The sequence below is a fragment of the Clytia hemisphaerica genome, unplaced genomic scaffold (assembly GCF_902728285.1).
Source record: "Clytia hemisphaerica strain Z4C2 unplaced genomic scaffold, Clytia hemisphaerica genome assembly, whole genome shotgun sequence".
In the NCBI taxonomy this organism is placed as follows: domain Eukaryota; kingdom Metazoa; phylum Cnidaria; class Hydrozoa; order Leptothecata; family Clytiidae; genus Clytia; species Clytia hemisphaerica.
In genome coordinates, this window is record NW_027103504.1 from 198,384 (window position 1) to 215,937 (window position 17,554).

General features: G+C 35.5%; 1 protein-coding gene across 1 annotated transcript; it reads left to right on the forward strand.

Annotated features, from left to right (window-relative positions):
• Positions 1-15,371: 15,371 nt before the first annotated feature.
• On the forward strand, positions 15,372-17,554 carry LOC136798850 (cytochrome P450 4V2-like). The gene has a single exon (XM_067055520.1). It carries the CDS (start codon positions 15,391-15,393, stop codon positions 16,921-16,923), a length of 1,533 nt encoding a protein of 510 aa, XP_066911621.1. The 5' UTR covers positions 15,372-15,390; the 3' UTR covers positions 16,924-17,554.

The following is a 17,554-nucleotide window of genomic DNA, read 5'->3' on the forward strand; positions in this document are numbered from 1 at the left end:
CCAAAAATTCTAAATCAAGAAAACAGAGAACATTACTTTTATTTAAACAGTTAAAATAAATTTCCATTTCAATTGGCAATTCTCTAAAATTGTTGATTCAAGATTGCTAATGCTCAAACTTTACTAAGGAATTAAAAATTTCCATAAAACATGGAAATTGCTTGAAACACAAGTCTTCTTTGACGTTGTTAGTTTATTACAATAAGAAATTATCTATATTAAAATCTGAGGATGTCACCTCCTTGATCTGAGACTGTGTTCGATTTCAGGGGGTTTTCAAACACCCAAATTTTTTTTGACAATCTGTACTTGTGTGATGATTTATTAATAGAGATTATTATATTTTAGCTGAAATTTCAACCGCTTGGACCACTGATGAAGTATGTTTCAAAGGAAGTTTTGGGACGGTTTCAAGACCTTTACATAGTTGACAATTTTCAAGATGAAGCACTATTAAAGCTTCAGGCCTCCAATATGGGCCTTAGGTGCCCCAATATGATGGTTGTTGAATTTAACAACCAGAAAGACAGCAGCAACATTTTTCATGAACTATGCAGTAACTTCATTAATTCTGGAATCAATATTACTGATGTTCCCATCCAAGTACAAAACAAGATTCTTAAATATTGTGAAAATCCCGAAGTAAGATCTGTCTTCGTTTCTTCTTTAATACTGAGATTTGGTCCTACCAGGTTCTATGTTACCTCATAGAAAGTAAAAAGTAAGAAATAAAATATATGATATCTATTACTTTTTTAAGAGCTCATTGCTTTGTGAAAGAAACAGTTGTTCTTTTTTCAGCTTGTAACAAGTCAATTTCAATTTTTAGCCTAACTATTATGAGTACCTTGAACAACAACAGGAGCAACAAAAGGAGTTCAATGATGGATTGAGGTTAGTTTAACAATGTATAACATAGTGTACAGAGGGGTCTAGCTACTCTGGACAGCGTTGTACCATGAACATAAACGACTGGACATCTATCTTTTATTGGCTCTTTGAAGCGAGCTTCGTTGCCGCCTGTATTTCAAAATTGGTATGAAAAATCCGACAATATTCCGTCATAATTTTATTTCTTTGAATTATTTAGGTAAAAGGATTGATAGAGCTTGAACATTACTCCTAATGCACAAAGAAATTATTTTCAAATTTTTTCACAAGTTCGCAATATATTTTGTCAACATTTTTCAACTCTGAAATGCAGAATTTCAACTGCGTGTATACTTTTGAATCCCTTTTGTCACTCAAATAATTTTTTTTATGACTTGAAAGAAATAGCTTGCCAAAGTTGAGAGTCTGTGTCATAAGAATATCAAAATTAGAATGTGACACTCTCTAAAATTATTGGACACTTTTAAGTCAAATTTTAGAAATATTAGTCGGACTTATCACAAGCTGACGATGATTTTGCCTCTATTATCTTTGTTATGATATAGATAAAAGACTTGAGAAGAGTAGAACAACAGAGACTTTTGTCGAACTTTTGACGTTGTTAGCAAGGTATTCCCAAGTGGTATCATCAAAATCTATTGTTTCATTTTATGCTTTTAACGAGGCGGCAACGAAGCTAGCAGTGTCATCTTCAAAAAGACAAAGGAGATGGATGTCCAGTCGTTTATATGTTCATGGTTGTACAAATTGTAATAGTATTCGTAATGTAATGTGACAGTTTTGTTTCTATGTGTGTTGAGTCAAGTCGTGTAACTATGGCTTTGTCATTCGGTTGATTTTTGCTTGATGATATTCCGTCCCATAGTTACTACTACTGTCAGTTTGAAAGTCAATACCCAGTTGAGGTGACAATCCATTCTAAACAATATCATGGTCTTGTTCGGTGGTGTGGCTTTATTAAAGAAATGGACAACACAATGGCTGGTGTTGAGCTTGTAAGTCACCTTCTTGTTATGATCTAATTTGATATTACATACTGTCTGTGTTCCCCAGTTCCCTAGAGATGGTAACCTCTATGTTTCCACTGGGGTGACCAGTGGGTCACAAGCATATGGATATTACATTGTGCTCATTGATAGAAAAGAGTGTAATTGCAACACCATTCACTTTTTGAAATATTTTACATTAAGAAGTTATAAACATGTTAAGAATCACAAGTTTTACAGGACTTTAGTAGGATTTTATGACTATTTTTCGAAAAAAGGTGATGTTTGATGATACACATAGTTTTTTTATTCAGGAAGAGCCACTTGATGTAGGTTGTAATGGGGTTTTGCAAGGGAAGAAATATTTTGAATGTGAAGAAAAACGTGGTTACTTTGTGGTGTCGTCACAGTGCAAAATATCATCTACACCTAACATAGGTTTGTCAAAAGTCTTACGGGTTACTTTCTTATAAAACAAATCTTCAGGATTTCCCATACCTTTGTCCAATAATGGAATTATTCTATCCCAATAAATATTTCCTCAAAGCGAGAACTTGGGTAAATCTCTTCGAAAATTTTTTTTTGCTAGGGACCTATTTCTCAAATTGCGTTTAGAAATTTGTGACTTTGTTTTGAGATTTCTGGGATTTGTTTGGGATTTTAGGGTTATGTTTTGTCAATTTCAATCATAGCATCTATGATTTTTTTGAGCATTTTTTCAAAACGTATACGAGGTATTCCTGGGTATTCTTTATTAAAGATTTAAACCTTCTTCTGGCTTCTACCCCTACATTTTTGTAGATGCTTTGTCTCTTTCAACACCTTCAAAGAGTGATAACATTTGTGGCTTCTACCTGAAAAATTTGTGCACCAACGGTGAAAATTGCGGAGCCATACATCCACCCTACCACCTTCCATACTGTTGGTATTATCAAGTTCAAGGGGAAAGAGAAGTCAGTGTATGTCCTAAAGATATTGCAGAGACAATCGAGGAGAACTATCGAGACGTTAAATCTGCTGAATTGTGTGCACATCTTATTCTTCTAAATTTTCTCCTTTTTTCCTCGCAAATTTTATTGATTGTTTCAAATAAACATGTAGCTTTATAAATTAAGTTGGTAGACATTAGCGTGACAGCTCTTTTCAACTAAAATAATTTTTCATATAACCCTTTGACTAGTTCGACCTCTAAGATGGACAGAACACTAACCTACCAATATAACTCATGAAAAGGGGAAAAAAGGGAAATTGAATTATTAAAACAAAATTAATTTTGGCCAACAAACTTTAAGTTACAGGTTGACAACATATGAAATTAAACTTAAATTTGTCTGGCTATGAATCTGCATTCTTTTAATAGTGATAAAGATTTTAAAAATAATTTATTTATTTATTTATTTAGCATTTCATCCCATTATCGTATCAATTTTGTTGACCTCACTCAATCAAGATACAAGAGCTTGAAGGCAACATTCAGGCGAATATCCATACCATCGTCAGTACGTTCTAAAAGCACTAATGAACCTATGGCAACCACATGGAAATGGTATTGGTTTGATCAAGCATGGCACGAGTATAATGAGCCAGGAATGGTAGGTTCATTTAAGGGTCAAGTTGGAGTTTTTACAAGTTCTTTGATGACTCTGTTGGTTGTTAAATGTTGAGACAAACGATTTTATAACTTTTTCTAAAGAACGCGTCATCCCTAAATTGTTTAATAATAACCAATCAGTTAAGCATCTTGTAAAAACTGCAACTCATCCCTCATTTAAGGATATTATTTTCTCCTTAATTAGTCAAAAAGAATCACCAAAGTAGGTAGAAAACCCTTCTTCGGATTTTTAGTTCTTTAACTCTCTAGATGGGAGCACCTTCTTAACTTCTTGAATTCAATACAAAGAAAACAAAGATAGTACTTTATTTTTCTTTCGTTTTTCTTAATATTATAGGCTACTTCGGAACTGATTGAAACAAACTATGACAAATACAAAAACAACAATTCTGAAAGCAAAATGGGTTTCAGTACGGTCCAGTTTCAATACAGTTTAAGATTCATAACCATGAACCAAAAGAACTTGGCAACAAGTACTAAAAGAGAGGTTCGAAGGAGGCCAGCTCCATTTGTCAAAAAAGAGTAAGTCAAAAAAAACTTTCATAGGCTAGACCGTATTAAACGGTTTGGTTCAGGCGCCGTTTTTCTTTTTGTTTGTATATCCTTTGCCTTTTGTGAGTGATTCTGATAATACCTCCACTTAGTTTCTAATGCCTCTGCGTGGGAAAGTTTCTAAAATATACGAACATTCTTTTCAAATTAAACATTTGAATTGCAAGCACATAAGACGAGAAAAATCCAGACTGAAAAATAGATGTCTTAACAAATTATCGTATTCACAAGCCCCCCCCTTTGGTTTAAATCAAAGAAAAGCACTTCCGTTTTGGATTTTTTTACCAACAGGAGAATGATTTCTGGATCAATTGATGATTTCCCGGAGCATTGGACTTCCGCTCCTGTTACCGGATATGCGGCTATTTACAGTAAAAATGACACCCGCAGTAAGATCGAAAGAGATTTTGCACAATCGATGGGTAGTCGAATGGGTTATAGTATAATCTCTGTTGAAGAAACTTGCAACAAACAGCTCTACCGACAATATACTATGTAAGTAAAATCGCGACGATACTCGTCATCTCTGTACATAGGCCAAAATCGACTGTTCGAGATCGGAAGAGGTTATAGAGCTAGCTACAATGATAGTAATTATCTCTAATTCACCTCGATAACGCGCATTACGCCACTTGGTTATTTAGAGTTAAACAAGACGACTAAAAGTCGAAAATTTCGGTAAGATATTGCTGATAATATTCTCTAAAATTTAAGATAATGGGCTCTTCCAGAAAAAAATCTTTCATGGGGGGGGGGTGGAGGATATATTATTTTTTCATGATTTACCCCTGGAAATTTTTGACCCCGTGGACACGGGTTATACCCCTGGACAAACATCATCCGGGTGGACCCCAAAAAATTGCCCCTGGACATTTCTTTCAATACCCCCTGGACAATTCATCCTCCACCCCCCCCCCGCATAAACGAATTTTTTTCTGGAAGAGCCCAATCTAAGATAAGATATTTGCAATAAAACCAAGAAAAGTGATTGAAAACACGCCAGGAAAACCATCAAACTTGACTGTATAGACTGTGACCAATACATGATTACATATTTGTAATTTGAATCAGTATAGTCATAGAAAAATGCCTTTTTATTATAATTTTTTCTTCAAATTTGGTGCATTTACTTAGGCCATGAAAAAGCTCTACGAACAAGAATTTTTTGAATTAAATTTCAAGAATTATTTCAAATGTAGCCAAGGTTTTTAAATATCTCGCACACAAGAAAAATGTTAAAATTCAATTGAAATATCGAAATAACAATGAAATAATATAAAAATTATATTGATGTTGAATTGCATTCTTCAATCGAATTTCAATGGTTTGATTAACTTTGATTGATTTGTCTTCACCTGGTATGACCTGCGGCAATGGCCCGAACATGTTGTTAAAAAAGTAAAGTCGCCTTGTTTATCACACAGTAGAGTCTCAGAGACCATGGTTGTCTTAAAATTGAACAATCTGATTTTGGGGGGGGGGTGAGAAAATGAACCTCTCTTTACCCCTGGAAATCCTGAAGCCAAAGAATACTTCCGGATTTTGTTCCCTGAACATTTTCAGGATACCCCCAAATCTCCCAGAACATGATCCAACCTACCGTCGAAGAGTGATACATTGCACTAACTCTGCCATACTTTGCACTGTGTATTTTACTGAATAGCGATATGTATGTACATTTTAAAAACGAAAACAAATTTTTGTTATGTTTAGATTGTAATTGATCGCATGTTTCAATCTGTAAACATGAGATTCAATCTGATGACCGGAATTTTGTGAGTAAAACAAAGGAAATAAAGTGACTGAAAAGTATGAAGTGCAATGTATAACTCTTTGACGGTATGTCACCGCCGGATCAGCCCAGAAATTTCCAAGGGTTGTCAAGGCCCAGTATGGATTCCGTGTAACTGACGCCGAAGATATTCAGCGTACACATCGAAGACCTCTGGCGTGCTGTGGATAACTAAGAAAGTAACAGTCAGTGTACAAAATAATTGGCTGGCGTGAGAATTAAAAATTACAAAAACATTTTACTTGCTTCTAGACGCTTTCGCTGCCTCATTTTTTACTTTTGCGCCCTCTCCACTCAACTCCACCTTCCGTGCTAAGAATCGTAACGCCTTCAGCGTCAAATTACTCGCCCATATATGATTTTAGATTTTTGTTGGCGTAAGCTATAACTTAGAATGTTCTTCGGCGTAAATTTTCACGGAATCCATACTGGGTACGATTATTAGTTATACAATCAACAATATTAGCCAGTACGACATATGAGTTCTACTAAAATTGAGCGAACTGCGATCATCACAAAAAATGTGAGAATATATATACCTTTCCCATAATTCTGGTTTTCCGGATTTTTTCCTTAACTCCTTGATTTTGCTTGCATTTACTTAAAGTTTTTTTACCCTTTTCACAACTTCTATCGCATATAATTTTTGCAAACTGCAGTATGTTTTTACAATTTATGATACTTTAATCAATAATACCCTTAAAATTTCTTTTAAAAGCAAACGTGTTTGTTTACATCCACTTTATTTTCCACACAACGGTGGAGCACACGTGTTTTCAGGCAAAATCTGAATTACGGGAAAGGTGTATTTAATTGAAGTTCGATTACTTAACTTTTTCAAATTTTAGTCAGTCGATACAGTTCAACAACAAACCTGTTCACGAATAATATATACCTAGTCTGGTAGACACAAAAAAGCTTGCTTTGCTAACAAAACAATAATAAAACATACCTTGTGCGCTATTTTGTTTGCTTTATAAAAGGATAGAATCTTTGATTAACCTTGCAATTGAAAATTCAAACTACAAACACTGTGTAGGAGTATATCCAGCACAAGAACCAAGAAAACAACACAAACCAAAAATCTAAATCTATATTTATTTCATGCACATATTTATAAGACATAATATTTTCTTGGTGCAAACATCATATACATCTAAACATTTGACTGTAGAAATAAATTTTCAAATCTGAAATATAAGCCTCCATCCAAAAAAACAACATCAAAACAGCCAAGAAGCCAGCAGCCAAAAGGACACCCAGCCAAAACTGATAATAAAAAGATGGCCGAAAAGTGTAAGTTATATAAAGCTTAAGCTACATGGAGAGATTGTACCCTACAAACTGTGGAGCTAATAATCGTTGCTGATTGATTTGACCTGTTGATTCGATATTTGTTATCCCCGCAAGAGTTTGCCACAAATACACGCCCGCGGTTACACTAATTTAGAAAATTGCCGTATATTTTAGGCTACGATATTTTAACGAGTCTGTCCACATGTACTTTCGCTTTCTCAAAAAAATCTTCCAAACCACGAGCCAGGAACCACGGAAGGTGATCGTTATACTTTCGCTAGGCGAAATTAAAAAAAGACTCCATATAACGTCTTTTTTAACATAAAATCGAAATGCATTGCTTTCGCTCCACAAATAATAACAAAGTCAAACATTTGAACGAAAATTCTTTGTTTTGAATCGAGCAACAGCAACCTTCAACTAGCTTATATACATTTTATGATATTTTTTATCTATTTACAGCAAGAAAAAGAACATGGAAGAAACTAATCAAGGCCAAGTGAAAGAAATGCAACTCTGGCATGGCACTGGTAATGACATTGTGAAGAACATTTGTCAACAGAATTTTGACTGGAGGATGGTAAAAACACACAGTTTCTGGCGTTCTAGGTATATTTCGATCAGCTTAGGTTCTGGTATCAAAGCTATTGACATTTTAAAAGAATATTTTTTACATGATATCTGTGTCATGTACTTTGCCATTACTTACACGCTTTTTTTATAAGAATATACTTCCTGTGCCCAAGTTCAGGAGTTGCCATAAAGCCATTATGGTAATAACTGGGCACATTGCAATACATATGTAAGAATATACTTTATAAGAATATTCATGACGAAATTGGCCAAAAAATATCTGTAAGAATAATGCCATCAATTTTTTCAAGGTCAAGTTTTTATTGGGAGATTATCCCTAAAAACATCTAAAAATACTCTTAAATCTTTTCAAGCTGAATCAACTTGCTTATTTTTTCTTCTCTTTCAATTAGATGATCTCATTATGAGTAATCTTAAAACCATTTTTAGCATTATTCAGACTGGGGCTGAAACTTGTAAGAATATGTTAGAAATACCTTAGGATGATTTCGACCAAAATGTTAAGAATATTCATCATGAAACCAAAAAACACTATTCTTATAGAAAAGCGTGTATACCCTACCTTTTTTCAGCACCAAGCCCGCTGCATTTCGTGTAACTCATTGTAGGGTTTGATATGGATTTGACTTTTCCGGTCACTTGTTTTCGGATAATCTACATTTCTGAGCACCCTGTAAATGTCACTACACCATGGTCCTATTTCAATGGATTTTCAGAATTTTAATGATCTGTTTGAATTCTAAGAACTTTGGAGAAAGACATAGAAGACATAATAATAATTCATGCTTACACGCGTCACTCACTAACACTCTACTTACACTTGCAACTTACAGCTGGATCTATATCACCTTCATCACGCTCACCCAATCGCTTACCAAACGCTTTCCCAGTCTTCTTACAAACACCTACTCCACCTTTTTTATAAGCATCGTATTTTTAGGGGGGTTTCGTCAGGTTGAGCATATACTTAACTTTATATTGATATTGATAGATCTCACATTATATTGAACTTTTTAACTTAACTTTTACATTGATAAGCTAATACACGATTATTTCCCTGCTTGGCTCAGTATACCCCGTGAACTGTGAACCCCGTGAACTATTTTATAGTTTTGAGATAAAGAGTCTAAACATAAAATATTAGGGAAATGAGAGCAAAACTCCAAAAAAACGGCAAAACGGAGACGAGAAAATCTTTCGAAAATAACTGGAATCTCGTTTGTTCCAAACTTTACCGCCGTTATTTTTACTCTAACCGCCGTCTATGGCTTGAAACCTCAGTCACATAAATTTACTCTTTTCACTATCACTTTTAACGGACGATAAAATCGTCTATACCCTGTGTGACTCTTAAACAATTATTTCTTACCCGCTTCGTGGAAATGTATTTTTTATTTTTTTTGTTATAGGTTGGACGTCGCCCTCCGATTTGAGAGCTTCCCGGGTAAGGTTATTTTGAGTTTTATCGTCGATACATGTAGTAGTGGTATAGTGGTTGTCGTACGTAGTCTTCAATCCAGGAGGTCCGAGTTCGATACTCGCCGTGTTACTGCGATTCACTTGACAAGTGAAAGTTTCTTCTCGTCAACCCACGATATGTGAGGAGTACCATTACTCTGATACAAGAGTATGTGTAGACATTCCAGACATTGTGTTGTGCGATGGTACTCACGAGGTTCTACACCTGCAAGAACAATAAATGACCCCCCCCGTGTCGTATAGCTCGAGTGCCTCGGTATACGCCATAGTTTCGTCTCCCAACCGTAAGGCTGCAATATCTTGATGTGCTGTGATTCATAGTCTTAAGTGGGTTGGACCCATCCCTAGGCATCGAGGTCATATGTATCTATCTATCTACATCCTTGAAGAAGGCCTTGAGGTCAAAGGTCGAAGGTCGAAATATTGATGTAAACATGTGTTGCTTTTTTGTGGAACTCATCTATCTTCATCCATAAAACAGAAACCGACTTCGTTCATCAAGTTTAGTATAAAAATAAAGTAAAAAAGAAAACGATTCAATCCGTTGCGAATTAAACTCTCCTGTTTCTTATAGACGGAACAAGAAGTCTTCGATTGGTTAACCGCATTAAAACTAGCCTGTTATTTCGATGCGTTCAAAAAACACGGTTTGGACATGTCCAGCATGCAGGCTATCACACCGGACGATTTGAATTTTCTGGAAATCCATAAAACGGGACACCGAAAAAAACTTTTATCGGAGATTGTCGTTTTCGGAAAGGTTACCCAATAACAAGCCGGTGAGTGTGATTAATAATTTCAAATGTAAAGAATCAATTTCAAAAATAGTTTTCTGGAAAAACTAAATTTAGTAATTATCTTATATCACAATTTTTAAGCGCGCGCTATTTTTTAACGCGTTTTTAGACTATCTAGAGTTTTAAATTTTCAAAAAAATGTGTCACTAAACTTCTCTCACCCCACCCCCCCCAAAAAAAATGTATCCTACGGGCTATCAGTAATCTGAAAACAGATCAGGGAACACCAGGCTCCATAGCTATCTTTCAAATAGGAAACACAGGGTCAAAGTGGGTTCATCTTACAGTAGTTGGCTACCTTTGCTATTTGGAGTGCCTCAAGGATCTGTTATTAGGTCCAATTCTTTTCAATGTTTTTATCAATGATTTATTTTATTTTGTAAATGAACCAAGATCAGTCAGACTTAATATTCAATAGTTTTATATTATCTACTTTTAAGTATTGCCCTCTCATTTGGATATTTTACAGTAAGATGGCACACAATCTTGTGACTGAAGCTCATTACAGAGCCCTTAGGGCTAAGCAAAATCTTCTCCATCTTGATTATGACGAGCTTCTATCCATACTCAAAATCTCCAACTAATGTTAGTGGAAGTTTATAAGAGCGTAAATAACATCGGAAATAAACTAGGCGGGAACCAGTTTGAAATTATCCAGCGTGGAGTGATGATGAGGTTGACGATTCCCCACGTCCCACAAAACTCAGAAGAGGCGTTCAAATCAAACTTCCACTACCCAAAAATGCAGTTTGCTTGAACTCCTTCAATTATCGGGCAGGACAGGCTTGGAATAGATTGCCCAATGAGATCAAAACATCTGACTCATTAGAGTGCTTTAAAACCAAAATCTTGAAAGCAAAAATATATTGTTCTTGTAAACTGTGCTCAATCTTTTAACGATTTTAAATTTTTTATCTTATATTATTTACTATTTAGTAAATATGAGATTGTCATGTTGGTTTTAATTAGTCTTTTGTACTATTTTGTTTTGTACCAACGTTAAATAAAGAATAAATAAATAAATAAATAAATCTGCTCTAAAGGGGTGGTGAAATATATTGGATATATCCCTTTGATGTTTTCATTCGTTCCGACGGATGGAAATTCCCGAAATTTGCCGATGTTCGCCGGATTGAAGCGCTTCGATTGGTTAAAGGTTTTACGCTACTCGGGCTGAGTCCTTTCTCCTTACAAGATTTGTATGAATTTTCTGATGAACCTCCGCAGATCCTCTTACTGAACTCAGTGGTGTAGTAGATGTGCTTGGAGATAAGGATACCCCAGCTTTATTAGTTGTTTATTTTTTCACTTCAGCGTGACGTTGGTACGTGGCTTGGTCTTCTCAACTTGCGCCAGTACGAACCCAACTTTATAGAAGGTTGCTTCGACGATATGGACTTCATCAAAGACCTCGATAAAAACGACCTGGAGATGATCGACATCAAGAAACGTGGTCACCAGAACAAGTTGTTATTGGCTGTGCAACGGCTGAACGATCTGGAGTTGACTGCTGTACTGGATATTGCTGTTTTAGGTACATAAAGATTAAGAAACGTTGTATTTCTTTTCAATACTTAAAGTTTCTTGCTTTCGCATTCATCAGTTGATTAGAAATAACTATCAAAACAAAATTCCACGTTTATTTAAAAAATTCAATACAGCGTCTTCATATAAAAAAATTGACGTCAATCTTTAGAATCGAAGTTTTCAAGTAGGTGTTTGTTTATGTGCCGGCATTTTGAGATAAGTTCAGATCTAGAGTTCATTAAATTGTCTTTACGCAAAGATATTTCAAATTTTTCATTCAAACAAAGGTCACATTTCAGGCTGCTTCTGTTGAACGGTTTGCACTTTCTTACAATTCGCCATGTAACTTTAGGGTTGGTCTGGTTACGAGAATGCCGCCAAAATTCGTTCGAGAGCTCAGTTTCATTTTCGTATTTGGCGTGGTTGAACGATTTCTTGTGGTTCGCATATCGCTTTTTGAAGGTTGTTTCTGCGAGACCGATGTAAATCTTTGGTGGTAAATTCTCGTCGTCTGTTGTCAGTGTGGCTTCGTAAACAGTGTTTTTAGCTAAGCAGTTACCGTTCATGGGGCATTGATTTTTGACGATGCAATTGCATGTTTTGGTTGGTTGTACGATGTTTTGCTGTTTGAGTACTGCTTTGTTATGCCCATCGATGATGGCTTTCATGTTGGTCGTGCAGCTATAGCTAACTTTGACTGTATTTCGATTGAACAGCTTGTGGTATTTATGATGACGAGGAAAGTGTTTGTCGATCAACTTCAAGAACTTTTGTGCGATATTTGTTTCGACCGATTTGCTGAAGGGAGGGTTAAACCAAATGACGTTGCGTTTTCTTTGGCGTGTTTGTGGTCTGTTCACTGTTGGTGTGTAGGTTAAGTTGGTTTCATAGCCGGCGTCTTTTAAAGCCTTTTCGTAAATGGGCTTTGCTTCATTGAAGATTTTTTCATTGGACGAATGCTCCGATAAGCGTTTTTCAATCGTTTTTGGCAGTTGTTGGATGATGTTTGGTGGGTGGTTGGATTGGGCGTTGATGTGCTGTTTTAGGTATGTATGGCTTTCGCTTTCGATTTGTATTGAGAGATTTTTTTATTTTTAGAAGTCGTATTCTCTTTGTGTTTCAGACCCGATTATGTGTGGGAGTTGGCCGCTGTATTGAATATCGCTGTTTTAGGGGTTGGGGGAGGGGTACGGGATTTCGGTATTACGGAAATGGACCTTTTTTGTCCGGAATTCCAATTTGGAAACTCGGTGAAATATATGTTTTTTGGTATTTAAAATTTGCTTTCTATTCTTTATTTGAGAGATTTTAATTTAGAAGTCATCTTCCTCTATATGTCAGGCCAATGTGTGTTTTTAATACGGTGTTTGAAGGGGGGGGGGAAGGGGGGGAAGGGAAAGGATATCATGGGGCTTTTAGGTATCTTCAATGTGAATGAAAGTTAAGGAGTATTGCGCATAAAAGCGGAAATAAAAATATTATTTTTTTGAAAGGATACTATCTTTCGCTACATGGATACTCAGGGATGGGCCGAGAGTGATGAAGTGAAGACTTTTCTTCACTTGTTTTTGGCAGATATAGGTCATATCATCATCTCCTAATGTTTCATAAGTAACTGTCACTTGGGAAAAGATGCCTCGTGTTTATATTATGATTTATAGTAATTTTCAATTTTCTTGTTGTAGTGTTTACAAAATGACTTTTAAAACATTGTTTAAAAAAAAATGCCGAAAGTTGGTAATTATTTCAAATCTCTTAAAATTTGTTAAAACGAAAAGCTCCGCAAATCGCGTAAAGGTTTGGATGTTGAGTACATTTATCTTCTGACAGTTATGAACGTTTTTAACTTTGAAATCTATGGTTTGAAGATGTGAAGAAGCCCTTTATGCTGTATGCGTTTGTATCCTTTTTTACACGCTTTTTTTTTCACAAGAACATTGAAATTCTACTAATGTTCTTAGCTTTTTTGTTCCAAGCCTTAAAATGTTCTTAAGATGTTCTTAATTAAGTTTTTAATTCATTTGTACATGATCAAAAATGACAAAAAATGTTATATTTCTATACTATTGATTCTCCAAAGCCTCCAGATGTTCTTATAACATGTTCTTAATAAGTCTTTTAATTCATTTGTACAAAAATGACAAATTGCTTTATATCTATACTTAACATGTTCTTAATTTTTTGACCTCTCGAAGCCTTATGTTCTTATATGAGGCCTCCCCAGCGACCCCAAAATTCACGCCATCACGCCTTGATTTGCTTAATTTCACGATCACGCATTGAATTCGATTTCACGCCATCACGTCGTAAAAAAACACCGATCAAGCCATCACGCCAATCGCTGGGGGGGGGGGCTCTTATATACTTTGTTCTTATCAAAAGTTGAATTAAATTTAGCTTAAAAAAGGTAAAAATGTGCTATTTTTAAGAAATTTTGGCTATGTACTCAAGTTTATTGTTCTTAAAAATGTTCTTAGCATTTTTGGCCTTTGGTGTTCCAGGCACACAGCATCGGGAAACATCAATAAGAACACCTAAGGCTGAAAATGGTTGAAAAAAAATAAGAACATTCAGCCTTAACCAAATTTTCGGATTTGTGTTTTAATAAAAAAGAAACGTGCATGTATACTAATTTTTCCTTTGTTAGAAGTCTAATTCCCAAGACTTATTTGCTTTTGTTTCTTTTGTTCTCCTTTGTCTCTCAATCGTCGGAAATCTTTTTTTACAATTCGAGTGGTCATCTGCATACCATAGCATACTGCTTATTACCTTATTGTTGACTTATTTTTACTACACACATCGTTTATTACCCATTATCATACTTTTGTTCAATCGATTTAATTGCTCATTTAAATGAATGTAAGTACCCTCCAATTAAAAATTACAACAAAATGTCATTAATTTTGGAATTATTAATAGGCCTCATCGTAATACCTACGAACTACTGTCTTGTAAAAGGCTCAATAAAAAAATAGCTTTTGGTGTTGTGTGTTGTGTGTTGGTTTGATGCTTTGTTGGGTTTTGGTGTACATAGTTGTCACGAGATGAAATTTGTGGAGTAATAACTAGAGGCACATCAGTGTCTGATTTTAATACATTAAACTTATTTAACAATGCTGAACAAAATATCCGTAGACTTTTAGAAGTTAGCTCTTTCCTTCAAAGTTGATGTAAATAATGTCAACTATGCCTATATTTTATTTATGATTCTGATGAAAAAGTAGCATGGTCTCACCAGTGAATTTGAATTTTGGCAGTTGAGAAAAGGAACCAATCAAATTTCGCAAATTTATTATTTACATTTCTTTGTTCGTATTTACTAAAACAAAATTTCGACAGTTTTCTTAGCCGAGGAATATAGTAAAAAGGTCCAGCGACAAAGATCAATTTTAGCCGAGGATGCTATTTCGGTATCTTTGCTGCAACTCAGCCACTATATCAAAAGTAAAAAAAGTGGCTGATTTTTCTTAGCTACTATGGCTACTATATGCAAACAGACATGCAAAAAGTATTGAGTGGGGTTAAGACAGCTATACTGTACACCGTACTCATAGTTTAAGACAGTTGAGAAATTAAACCAATCAAATCGCACGAATTTTTCAACTCGGGCATAAAAAACAATAGGGTATATAAACGAGAACGCTCAAACATACAATCGAGCACCCTACATTTTGCAGGACAACCATCGCGGGTCTCACACTAGCTTGTTGTCCTCCTTCCATTTATCTCGCTCAGCGTGACCTCGTCATTAGACCCTTGAAGCATAAATAAGCCCATTTGACTGTCATTAACTGTTCATAAATATATCATATCATGTATATTTTTCTTTTCGAATATTTAGGAAACTGATTTAAATATATAACCATGATCATCGAGTTGGTTGGCTTTCTTCTGTTAGTATACTTTGCTGTTAAACTGTACTGGCAACGGTTGTCAGCTCCTTGGAATCACTTCGATCCCATTCCTTTCAAAATCTATCCTTTCATTGGTCAGCTGCCTGGCTTAAGCCAATTGAACGAGGAGGACTTTTTTAGGGAGCATTTCAAATGGCTTGGAGATAAAGATACTAAAATCATGTGGCTCGGTGTTGATAAGTATCTGATCACCAGAGACCAGAAAGTCATTGAAAAACTCTTGGTTAGTAACACCAACATCACCAAATCCGTTTCTTATTGGATCCTCAACGACTGGCTTGGATCTTCACTGCTTCTTACTACCGGCATTCATTGGCGAAACAAACGTAAAATGTTGACCCCATCATTTCATTTTAATATCCTTGATAACTTCTTCCCGACTATTGAAAATCTAACCACGAAATTATGTGAAAGTCTTGAAAAACTTGCTGTGAAGGGAGACGCATTTGATGCTTGCAAAGCAATGAAATGGCACTCTATCGGAGTTATGTGTCAGACCATGATGGGCGTTGAAATGGGTGATTTCTTAGAGGCAGCTTTCAAGGGCGTCAAATGTGCTGACGAAGAGAAAACAGAAATTGTTCACTTTGTAGAGTCCATTGATTTCATTTTGGAATTTGTTATTACCCGTTCAAAATGCTTATGGTACTGGAACAAACACATTCTTAAATTGTTTCCTATTGGTAAACAATATTACCAGAGGTTAGATTTCATCAAGAAGTTCGGTACTACCATGATCGAAAAGCGTATCGAGAAATTGAAAAACGATTCAGAAGAAGACATACCATCAAATATAGACAGCAGGAATAAGAAAGTTATCTTCTTGGATAAAATGCTGACCAACATCAATAAAGGTGAAGTCACTGTCGAGGATCTTTTCTATGATACCCAGACCTTCATCTTCGCAGGTTATGATACAGTAGGAATTGGTTTAAGCTGGTGTTTATTTATGCTTGGTTCACACCCTAAACACCAGGCTTTGGCTTACGAGGAGGCTCAAAGGATCAGGAACCTTGGTATCCCAATCGATCAGGCAGTAAAAGAAATGAAGTATATTGAATGTGTGATCAAGGAGTCATTGAGGATCCATCCACCTGTTCCATTACCAAGCCGCAATTTAGATGAAGGTTTCAACGTAGATGGAATCCATTATCCTAAAGGCACCACAATCGCTTTTGATATCTTAGCATTGCACCGCGATTCAAAGATCTGGGAGGATGCTGGGACTTTTAGACCAGAGAGATTCTCGAGCAACGAATCCTCAGCTTCCAGCACGTTTAGTTTTATTCCGTTCTCGGCAGGACCTCGAAATTGCATTGGAATGCGTTTTGCAATGATGGAACTTAAAGTGACCATGTACCATTTATTATCCAGATTTGAGATTCTGGCAATGCAAAAAACGGAAGAGCTAAGAGAAACCATTGGTATCTTGCATGGTGTTGCTAATCCGGAAGGAATTCAAATTAAACTAAAAGTTAGATAATAAACTTAGTGATGTGATGGGACAATAAACTTTTCATATAAACAACAGAAATCAATTTTAAGCCAAGAGTCTAATTCTCCATTTCTTTACTTGCATTATCAAAATCATAAAAATCATTAAAATAGCGGAGAGGACTAGGGACAAGTGTGAGCAGATATCACTGGTGGAAATGACGAAGTAAATGTGTCAAAAAAGTTACTAAAGATTTATTTCAAAATGATATGTAAAAAATTAACATATATTTCATCTTATTTTTATTTTAATTCTAACACACATAAAAAAGGTTCTTTTCCAAGAAGTCAATCATTTCGTGGGATTTTTGAGAAGTCCAAATGAAATATAAACACGGTCCCGTACAGTATTCCAATTGCAATATTATCATGCGGACATGTTGTCTTACAGGTGTACGTTCTTGAAAACTACGAGGCTAGCAGAGGATAATCCCTCCTTTAACATTGATATACTTTTAATTAATTAAAACAAAGTAATTCATATTATATACCCATATTATACCTTTATTAAAACACTACTTTTTTACATCTTTCTTCGGAAGCATTCACCACTCCACGTCACGTCACGTCACCACGTCAGGCTTAAGATGCCACGTAATTCACGTTTTCAATGCCAATAT